Source organism: Saimiri boliviensis, chromosome 7 (genome assembly GCF_048565385.1).
Source record: "Saimiri boliviensis isolate mSaiBol1 chromosome 7, mSaiBol1.pri, whole genome shotgun sequence".
In the NCBI taxonomy this organism is placed as follows: Eukaryota; Metazoa; Chordata; class Mammalia; order Primates; family Cebidae; genus Saimiri; species Saimiri boliviensis.
Window position 1 is genome coordinate 6,211,600 of NC_133455.1, and position 11,185 is coordinate 6,222,784.

General features: G+C 48.3%; 1 protein-coding gene across 1 annotated transcript; it reads left to right on the forward strand.

Annotated features, from left to right (window-relative positions):
• The first annotated feature begins 978 nt into the window (after nt 1–978).
• Nucleotides 979–9,201, forward strand: LOC141585043 (syncytin-1-like). The gene is made up of 2 exons (XM_074402033.1): nt 979–1,187; nt 6,869–9,201. The coding sequence occupies exon 2, from the start codon at nt 6,874–6,876 to the stop codon at nt 8,599–8,601; it is 1,728 nt and encodes a 575-aa protein (XP_074258134.1). The 5' UTR covers nt 979–1,187; nt 6,869–6,873; the 3' UTR covers nt 8,602–9,201.
• The last annotated feature ends 1,984 nt before the right edge of the window (nt 9,202–11,185 follow it).

The following is an 11,185-nucleotide window of genomic DNA, read 5'->3' on the forward strand; positions in this document are numbered from 1 at the left end:
ACTGTTTGAGAAAGACACTGGGCAGGCAAGCAGCTGGCTCCGGGTCCCCGCCTTTGCTGCCTCACTGAACACAGAGTGGAGGCAGCAGGGACGTAGCTGCTCCCTGACCACACACCTTTCAGTTACTATTAAGAGTAGAGGCCAGCTGGCTGACTCTGAATCCTGACTCTAACCTCTGGGAGAAAGAAGGGGTCACCCAACCCATGGCCAAAAAGGCTGGTGGTGACAAACAGTGAATAAGATAAATTATAAAGTCCATGACACGTCAGCAAGCAGCAAGTGCTACAGAGGACACGGGAAGCAGGGAAGGGAACAGGGGCTCCAGCGGAGGAAGAGGAATTCCCTTGTAAATAGGCAGCTCAGTGAAAGCCTCACTAAGAAATGAGCCTTGAGTGAATGCCAGAAGTTATGGAGTGATCAGTGTTCCTGTCTGGGGGAAGAGCTTTCTAAGAAAAGCAACTGGGCAAGTTTGAAGAGGAACAGCTGGAAGCCCAGTGCGCATGGGCAGAGAGTGTGGGGTCAGTCCTGGGGCTGATGTCAGAGAGGTAACTGGGGACTGTTGGGAACCCAGGCTAAGCTGATGCTATTGGAACAAAAGGTTGCATCAGCCCTCCCCGCCAAAAGCATGCCCCGGGCGTGGTGGCGGGCCACCAATGGAGGACCTGATCACGGGCAAGACATGCCTCAGGGCCACCAATGGAGGACCTGATCACGGGCAAGACATGCCTCAGGGCCACCAATGGAGGACCTGATCACGCACAGAACATGCATGGCTGCACCAATGGGGTAGCTGATCATGAGCTAAACACTCGTCTCCCAGCCTATCAGAACTACTTCCCCTTTCCCCTCTCTACCCTCTCCCCTCCCTATATAAGGAACCCATTTTGAAATAAACTTTGCAGCTTGATCAGAACTTTTGTCTTGCTGCCATTCTTCGCGCCTCTTGTCCCATCCCTTTCTCATCCACGACAGGCTTGCTCGGGTTCCTGTTTGTTGCTCTGCGGGACAGAGCAAGTGGCGCCCAGACGTGGGGCTCGATGCCGGCCTCCGTGGACCGCCGTCCCCTGTAACCGGTTCCCTGCACGGCCGTCCCGATTAACCGATTCCCCGCACGGAGCACCGCGGACCACCCGACCGCGAGCCGACTCCTGGAGTTCGTTCCTCATTTCGACGGCGGCATTACTCAGGTAAGACCCAATCATGGGACAAGCATCTTCACACAGTGAAAATGATCTCTTTATAAGTCAGTTAAAGGAATCTCTCAAGGTGCGTAGAATTCGGGTTCGCAAGAAAGACCTTGTCTCCTTTTTTAGTTTCATTTTTAAAACATGTCCATGGTTCCCCCAGGAAGGGTCTATTGACTCCCGTGTTTGGGGACGTGTTGGTGATTGTCTGAACGACTATTACCGTGTTTTTGGTCCTGAGACTATTCCGATCACCACTTTTAATTATTATAATTTAATAAGGGACGTCCTTACTAATCAGGGCGACTCCCCTGACATTCAACGCCTCTGCAAGGAGGGTCACAAAATTCTTATTAGCCACTCCCGACCTCCATCTAGACAAGCCCCTGTAACAATTACCACCTCTGAAAAGGCCTCCTCTCGCCCTCCCTCTAGGGCCCCTTCTACCTGCCCCTCGGTTGCAATTGACATTGGTTCAGATGATACAGGGCAGTCTTCACTGTACCCCAACCTTGCAACCCTTACGGACCCCCCCATTCAAAGTCCTCATTCTCGGGCGCATACTCCGCCCCAACATTTGCCCTTGCTTGCTAATTCTAAAACCTTGCATAACTCGGGTAGTCAGGATGATCAACTAAATCCCGCCGATCAAGCAGATCTGGAAGAGGCAGCTGCCCAATATAACAACCCTGATTGGCCCCAATTAACTAACACCCCGGCATTGCCACCTTTCCGGCCACCGCCCTATGTTCCTACAGCAGTGCCCCCAGTGGCAGTTGCGGCTCCTGTTTTGCATGCCCCTACTTCAGGCGTTCCTGGTTCCCCCACGGCCCCAAACTTGCCCGGTGTAGCCCTAGCCAAACCCTCCGGTCCCATTGATGAGACTGTTTCTCTTCTTGATGGGGTTAAAACCTTAGTCACAAAACTGTCCGATTTGGCCCTTCTACCTCCCGCGGGAGTTATGGCTTTTCCCGTTACCAGAAGTCAGGGACAGGTTAGCTCCAATACCACGGGCCGAGCGTCTCCTCACCCTGACACACACACCATCCCTGAGGAGGAGGAAGCAGACTCCGGAGAATCTGACTCAGAGGATGAGGAGGAGGAAAGCTCAGAGCCCACCGAGCCTACCTACACCCATTCCTATAAGCGGCTAAATCTAAAGACCATAGAAAAAATTAAAACTGCTGTTGCTAACTATGGTCCTACTGCCCCCTTTACCGTGGCCCTTGTAGAGAGTCTTAGTGAAAGATGGCTTACCCCTAGTGATTGGTTTTTCTTGTCTCGTGCTGCGCTGAGCGGAGGGGACAATATCCTTTGGAAGTCTGAGTATGAGGATATTTCCAAACAGTTTGCAGAGCGCAACGCGCGTAAGGCCTCCTCCAAAGGATGGACCCTTAAAAAATTCCTGGGCGCCAGCCCTTATCAGAGCAATGACAAACAGGCCCAATTCCCCCCAGGGCTTTTAACCCAGATTCAGTCCGCAGGCCTAAAAGCCTGGAAGCGACTCCCTCAAAAGGGAGCGGCTACTACTTCCCTTGCAAAGATTAGACAAGGCCCCGATGAGTCATACAGTGATTTTGTAAGCCGCCTCCAGGAGACGGCAGATCGCCTTTTTGGCTCCGGGGAAAGTGAGAGCTCCTTTGTAAAACACCTAGCCTATGAAAACGCTAACCCCGCTTGCCAAAGTGCAATTCGGCCTTTTAGGCAGAAGGAGCTTTGCGACTATGTTCGCCTCTGCTCTGGTATTGGCTCTGCCCATGCTGTTGGCCTAGCCATAGGAGCTGCCCTCCAAAATCTTGCCCCCGCGCAACTGCCTGGAGCCCAGGCCCGCCTTTGCTATAATTGTCACCAACCCGGCCATCTTTCAAGAAACTGCCCCCAAAAAATACAACCACCTACTCAACTCCCAACTCAACCTAATGCCCCACAGGCTAGCCTTATAAAAAATTTAGGTCCCACAACAAAATGTCCTCGCTGCAAAAAAGGATTTCACTGGGCTTCAGAATGCCGTTCTCGATTAGACATTAATGGACAACCCATTATTAGGCAGGGAAACTTGAACAGGGGCCAGCCCCAGGGCCCCACTACCGGGATGAACTCCGGGGCTTCACAGTTCACCCCCCAATACCGCCAGCCAACCCCTGCCCTCCCAGTAATCAACCACGCCGCTACGTCACAGACCTCTGGCGAGCAACAGCGGGCAGTGCAGGACTGGACCTCTGTACCACCACCGACACAATACTAACCACCCAAAATAGCCCTCTGATACTTCCAGTTGGAATATATGGACCCTTACCACCCCAGACATTCGGCCTCATATTAGGCAGAGCCAGCTCTACCCTCCAAGGGATCCAAGTTCTGCCCGGCATATTAGACAATGATTTTGATGGAGAAATCCATATCATTCTCTCTACAACTAAAGATTTAGTCACCATCCCAAAGGGCACCAGACTAGCTCAAATAGTCATTCTCCCCCTCCAACAAATTAACTCCAATTTCCATAAGCCCTACCGCGGGGCTAGTGCCCCTGGGTCTTCTGATGTCTACTGGGTTCAACAAATTTCTCAACAGCGGCCTACCCTGAAACTTAAATTAAATGGTAAGCTCTTTTCTGGCATTCTTGATACAGGGGCCGATGCCACCGTTATATCTTACACTCACTGGCCGAGGAACTGGCCGTTAACAACCGTTGCTACTCACCTGCGCGGTATTGGCCAGGCCACCAACCCCCAACAAAGTGCTCAAATGCTTAAGTGGGAGGACTCTGAAGGCAATAATGGTCACATTACCCCTTATGTCCTCCCCAATCTGCCAGTCAATCTCTGGGGAAGGGACATCCTCTCTCAAATGAAACTTGTCATGTGCAGTCCCAACGATACTGTCATGACCCAAATGCTAAGCCAGGGGTATCTCCCCGGCCAAGGGTTGGGAAAAAATAATCAAGGAATCACCCAGCCCATTACTATTACCCCCAAAAAAGACAAAACAGGCCTAGGATTCCACCAAAATTTACCGTAGCGGCCATTGACATTCCTGTACCCCACGCTGACAAAATTTCCTGGAAAATTACAGACCCTGTGTGGGTTGATCAGTGGCCACTTACATATGAAAAAACCCTCGCTGCCATTGCGTTAGTACAGGAACAGCTCGCAGCAGGACATATTGAGCCCACAAATTCTCCATGGAACACTCCTATATTTATCATTAAGAAAAAATCAGGTAGCTGGCGTCTTTTACAAGATCTGAGAGCCGTTAATAAGGTAATGGTCCCCATGGGAGCCCTTCAGCCTGGTCTTCCTTCTCCTGTAGCCATTCCCCTAAACTATCACAAAATTGTTATTGACCTTAAGGATTGTTTCTTTACCATCCCCTTACACCCTGAAGACAGACCTTACTTTGCCTTTAGCGTCCCTCAAATCAACTTCCAAAGTCCTATGCCTCGTTATCAGTGGAAGGTTCTGCCACAGGGCATGGCCAACAGTCCCACACTGTGCCAAAAATTTGTTGCTGCCGCCATTGCCCCAGTAAGATCCCAGTGGCCAGAGGCCTATATCCTCCATTATATGGATGACATCCTTCTTGCTTGTGACAGCGCCAAGGCAGCCAAGGCCTGCTATGCTCACATTATATCCTGTCTTACCTCATATGGACTAAAAATTGCTCCAGACAAGGTACAAGTGTCTGAGCCATTTTCTTATTTAGGATTTGAGTTACACCATCAGCAAGTATTTACTCCCCGAGTCTGCTTAAAAACTGATCACTTAAAAACCCTTAACGATTTCCAAAAATTACTCGGGGACATTCAGTGGCTTCGACCCTATTTAAAATTGCCCACCAGTGCCCTTGTTCCCCTTAACAATATTCTAAAAGGCGATCCAAATCCTTTATCGGTTCGAGCACTGACCCCAGAGGCAAAGCAATCTCTAGCCCTCATCAACAAGGCTATCCAAAATCAAAGTGTTCACCAAATTTCGTATAACCTTCCCCTAGTACTCCTCTTGCTCCCAACTCCCCATACACCCACCGCGGTGTTTTGGCAACCAAACGGTACAGACCCTACTAAATACGGAAGCCCCCTCCTTTGGCTCCATCTACCTGCCTCCCCATCAAAGGTCTTACTCACCTACCCTTCGCTCCTCGCCATGTTAATTATTAAGGGTCGGTACACTGGCCGCCAACTGTTTGGCAGGGACCCCCACTCTATAATCATTCCATACACCCAGGACCAATTAACCTGGCTCCTGCAAACCTCTGACGAATGGGCCATTGCATTATCCTCCTTCACAGGAGACATAGACAATCATTACCCCAGTGACCCTGTTATCCAATTTGCCAAGCTTCACCAGTTCATATTCCCCAAGATCACAAAATCTGCCCCAATTCCTCAAGCCACGCTAGTTTTCACTGATGGATCCTCAAACGGAATTGCTGCATACGTTATTGATAATCAACCCGTCTCAATAAAATCCCCCTACCTGTCAGCTCAACTTGTTGAACTCTATGCTATTCTCCAGGTGTTCACAGTTCTAGCTCACCAACCGTTTAACTTGTACACTGACAGTGCGTATATTGCTCAATCAGTCCCTCTTTTGGAGACAGTCCCCTTTATCAAATCCTCAACCAATGCTACCCCCTTATTTTCTAAACTGCAACAGCTAATTTTAAACAGACAACACCCTTTCTTTATCGGACATCTTCGGGCCCACCTAAATCTTCCAGGACCCCTGGCTGAAGGCAATGCCTTAGCTAATGCTGCCACACAGATTTTCCCCATTATAAGTGACCCAATACATGAGGCTACTCAAGCTCACACCCTACATCACCTCAATGCACACACCCTACGATTACTCTATAAAATTACTAGAGAACAAGCCAGAGATATTGTAAAAGCTTGCAAACAATGTGTCGTAGCCACCCCTGTACCCCATCTTGGCGTGAACCCCCGTGGTTTAGTCCCCAATGCCATTTGGCAAATGGATGTCACTCATTTTACTCCTTTTGGAAAACAGAGGTTTGTTCATGTTACTGTTGACACATTTAGTGGTTTTATCTTAGCCACTCCCCAAACAGGTGAAGCATCAAAAAATGTTATCTCTCATGTTATCCACTGTCTTGCTACCATAGGAAAACCACACACCATTAAAACAGACAATGGCCCGGGATATACTGGAAAAAACTTCCAAGACTTTTGCCAAAAACTCCAAATCAAACATGTTACTGGTATACCGTACAACCCCCAGGGTCAAGGAGTAGTTGAACGAGCTCATCAAACATTAAAAAATGCCCTAAATCGCTTAGCCCGCTCCCCCCTTGGGTTTTCTATGCAACAACCCAGAAACCTTCTTAGTCATGCCCTATTTCAACTAAATTTTCTACAGCTTGACAGTCAAGGTCGCTCGGCAGCTGACCGTCTATGGCATCCCCAAACTTCTCAGCAGCATGCTACGGTTATGTGGCGTGACCCTCTCACCAGTGTTTGGAAGGGCCCTGACCCTGTCCTCATATGGGGGCGAGGCTCAGCCTGCATATACGATCAAAAGGAGGATGGCCCCCGCTGGCTCCCTGAGCGACTAATTAGACACATCAATAATCAGACAGCCCCCTTGTGTGACAGGCCAAGTAACCCAAATACAGCCCCAGGGCCAAAAGGCTCGCCCTGAGGAGCTCTTTTTCTCTTCTTCCAGAAAGAATGCTCTGCATCCTCATCCTCCTACTGCACCCACGCCTCTGCCCAGTCACAAAGGGAGGACTTGGAAAGCCATCCGAAGACATTTACACTGCCCTCTTTGGAGCGCCATGTGACTGTAAAGGGGGGACTCAGACCAATAATTACGCCACCCCAACTTACACTCAGGTAACAGATTGTGGGGACAAAAATGCCTATCTTACCTATGACACCAATTGGAATGGAGTATCTTCACCTAAGTGGCTTTGTGTGCGCAAGCCTCCTAGTATACCGGTCATTAATGGCCGCCCAGGCCCGTGCCCAAGCGAGTGCAGAGGCAACATTGAACCCCAGATGCACTCCTCCTGCTATTCTAGTTTCTCACAGTGTACTCTTGACAATAATACTTATTTTACTGCCATTCTACAAAGAACAATGAGCACCTCAGAAACCAATCCTGTCACCAGCGGCCTACAACCTCATGGGGTCCTCCAGGCCGGATGCGATGGCACGATTGGAAAATCGGTTTGTTGGAATCAGCAAGCCCCTATTCACGTCTCCGACGGTGGCGGACCCCAAGATGCTGTGAGAGAGCTTTATGTACAAAAACAAATAGAGCTTATTATTCAAAGCCAATTCCCTAAGTTATCCTACCACCCCCTAGCTCGCTCAAAACCAAGAGGACCTGACATTGATGCGCAAATGCTTGACATTCTGTCAGCCACCCACCAGGCCCTCAATATCTCCAACCCCAGCCTAGCCCAAAATTGCTGGTTATGCTTAAATCAAGGTACCTCCATGCCCCTAGCCTTCCCTGTCAATATATCTAGTTTTAATGCCTCACAAAATAATTGCACCCCCAGCTTACCCTTTAGAGTCCAGCCCATGCCTTCCCAAGTATACCCTTGCTTCTTTAAAGGTGCACAAAACAACAGCTTTGATATTCCGGTTGGCGTTGCCAACTTTGTAAACTGCTCCAGTAGTTCCAACCACAGTGAGGCCCTTTGCCCTGGCCCAGGCCAAGCTTTTGTTTGCGGCAACAACCTCGCCTTTACTGCTCTGCCTGCAAACTGGACAGGGTCATGTGTGTTAGCCGCCCTCTTGCCAGATATAGACATTATTTCTGGTGATGACCCTGTCCCTATCCCTACCTTTGACTATATTGCAGGGCGGCAGAAACGAGCCGTTACACTGATTCCCCTACTAGTAGGATTGGGTGTCTCTACAGCAGTCGCTACCGGTACAGCAGGACTCGGGGTGGCTGTTCAATCTTACACAAAACTTTCCCATCAACTTATTAACGACGTCCAAGCCTTGTCTAGCACCATTAATGACTTACAGGACCAACTAGATTCCCTAGCCGAAGTAGTCCTACAAAACAGAAGAGGCTTAGACCTACTCACTGCAGAACAGGGAGGTATCTGTTTGGCTCTACAGGAACGTTGCTGCTTTTATGCCAACAAGTCAGGAATTGTCCGAGATAAAATAAAAAATCTACAAGAAGACCTCGAACAAAGACGCAAGGCACTTGCAGACAATCCCTTCCTCACCGGCCTCAATGGACTTCTCCCTTACCTCCTCCCCTTCCTTGGACCCTTATTCGCTATCATCCTATTCTTTTCCTTTGCCCCCTGGATCCTAAGACGAGTGACAGCATTAATTAAGGATCAGCTTAATTCCATACTGGGAAAGCCTATACAAATCCACTATCACCAACTAGCAACGCGTGATCTAGAATATGGCAGACTGTAGCCGGTTCCCCTCCTACGGGAGCAGCATACCGCTCGACACTATGCTTTACGAAGGTAATGGACACCGCTAGGTGCAAGGCAAGGCACTGCAAGGAGAGGCCTTACTAAGGCTACTGTCGAGTCTCCTGAGAGGTAAGCTGGCTTGCATAGAGGTTGGTACTCGAAAAATCCTCTCCTCCCAAAAAGGTACCTGTAAGCCTGAAAATTAAGGCTCAGGAGGAGCACAGCCTCTACCTCCCCTAGCTGGTTAAGGTCCGCCTCCTCTTTTTTAAAGAAAAAGGGAGGAGATGTTGGGAACCCAGGCTAAGCTGATGCTATTGGAACAAAAGGTTGCATCAGCCCTCCCCGCCAAAAGCATGCCCCGGGCGTGGTGGCGGGCCACCAATGGAGGACCTGATCACGGGCAAGACATGCCTCAGGGCCACCAATGGAGGACCTGATCACGCACAGAACATGCATGGCTGCACCAATGGGGTAGCTGATCATGAGCTAAACACTCGTCTCCCAGCCTATCAGAACTACTTCCCCTTTCCCCTCTCTACCCTCTCCCCTCCCTATATAAGGAACCCATTTTGAAATAAACTTTGCAGCTTGATCAGAACTTTTGTCTTGCTGCCATTCTTCGCGCCTCTTGTCCCATCCCTTTCTCATCCACGACAGGCTTGCTCGGGTTCCTGTTTGTTGCTCTGCGGGACAGAGCAGGGGACCACGGGGTCAGGTAGGGTGGGGACAAGGGACATTGGCTTCCCGTCTCTATTAACCAGTGGACAGTAGGAGCAAATTTTCCTTCAGCTACCAACTACTAATTTGAAAGAGGGATTTTAAAAAGTTGCTTGTTACTGTCTTCTTTTCCTCCAAATCAAACTGAGATAAAAAAAAATTTTAAACTATGGGTGAAACGATTAAACAAAGAAACTTGGAGTTCACAAGGTCTTTCTAAATAGCCACATCGTCTAAAGGTCACTAAGTAAAAATTAGAAGACCTGACTATATAAAATACAAAACCTTTATATGGCAAAAACAACTCAAAAATCAAAATGTAATTCAGAAACAGAAATTGAGCTGAGAATACAGTGGCAAAACATAAAATGCAGAGCTAATATTACTATCCAAAAAAACACGATACAGTTAAACAAATCAGTACAAATATAATGACCTAAATAATTCACATAAAATAACGAGGATAGGAATACTCAACCTCATTAATAATTACAGAAATGTACATTTGATCAAAATACAACTGCATTTTTATCAGAACGGAACAGATGAAACTGTTTAGAGTTGTTAAGAGGTTGGGAAAGAGGGCCTTTCCCTAGGGTGTTGATAGGACTATAAGTAATTCTAGTTATTTGGAGGCCAAAATGGTATGATTGCTTAAAAATAAAAATGTTGGCCTGGTGCGGTGGCTCACGTGTGTAATCCCAGCACTTTGGGAGACTGAGGCAGGCAATCACCTGAGGTTAGGAGTCCAGCCTGACCGATACAGAGAAACCCCATCTCTACTAAAAATACAAAATTAGCCAGGCATGGTGGCACTATGCCTGTAATCCCAACTACTCAGGAGGCTGAGGCAAGAGAATCACTTGAACCTGGGAGGCGGAGGTTGCAGTGAGCCAAGATCGTGCCATTGGACTCCAGCCTGGGCAATGAGAGCAAAACTCCATCTCAAATAAATAAATAAATAAATATTACATTCTTTGACCCCAAAATTATCCTCCCAGAAATGTATCCCACAGAAATATTTGTACAAAAGTCTAAAAAGATATAGATACATATACATAGATGTGTGTATATGCATATTTATTATAAAACTGTATTTTTCTTCATTGGTAATGGAGGAAAAACAAGCTGGAATTGAACAAAGATCTGTTCTCAGAAGATGAGTCAAATGAACTATGTGGTGTCTTTTAAATAGGATGCAATGCAATCTTTCAAAGAGGTAGATTACATACTCTGGTATAAAAAGTTGTTGTCCAAAGCAGTGGCTCACGCCTGTAATCCCAACACTTTGGGAGGCTGAGGTGGGTGGATCACAAGGTCAGGACTTTGAGACCACCCTGGCCAACAGGATGAAACCCCATCTCTACTAAAATAAATACAAAAAATTTGCCGGGCATGGTGGTGGGTACCTGTATCTCAGCTACTCAGGAGGCTGAAGCAGGAGAATCACTTGAACCCAGGAGGCAGAGGTTGCCATCAGCCAAGATTCGGCCACTGCGCTCCAGCCTGGGTGACAGAGCGAGACTCCATCTCAAAAAAAAAAAAAAAAAAAAAAAAAAAAAAGGCTGGGCGCGGTGGCTCAAGCCTGTAATCCCAGCACTTTGGGAGGCTGAGGCGGGTGGATCATGAGGTCAAGAGATCAAGACCATCCTGATCAACATGGTGAAACCCCATCTCTACTAAAAATACAAAAAATTAGCTGGGCATGGTGGTGCGTGCCTGTAATCCCAGCTACTCAGGAGGCTGAGGCAGGAGAATCGCCTGAACCCAGGAGGCGGAGGTTGCGGTGAGCCGAGATCGCGCCATTGCACTCCAGCCTGGGTAACAAGAGCGAAACTCCGTCTCAAAAAAAAAGGAAAAGGAAT

What these genes read in the sequence shown, in the direction of transcription:
- LOC141585043 (XM_074402033.1), top strand. Translation starts at nt 6,874, where the DNA reads ATGCTCTGCATCCTCATCCTCCTACTGCACCCACGCCTCTGCCCAGTC.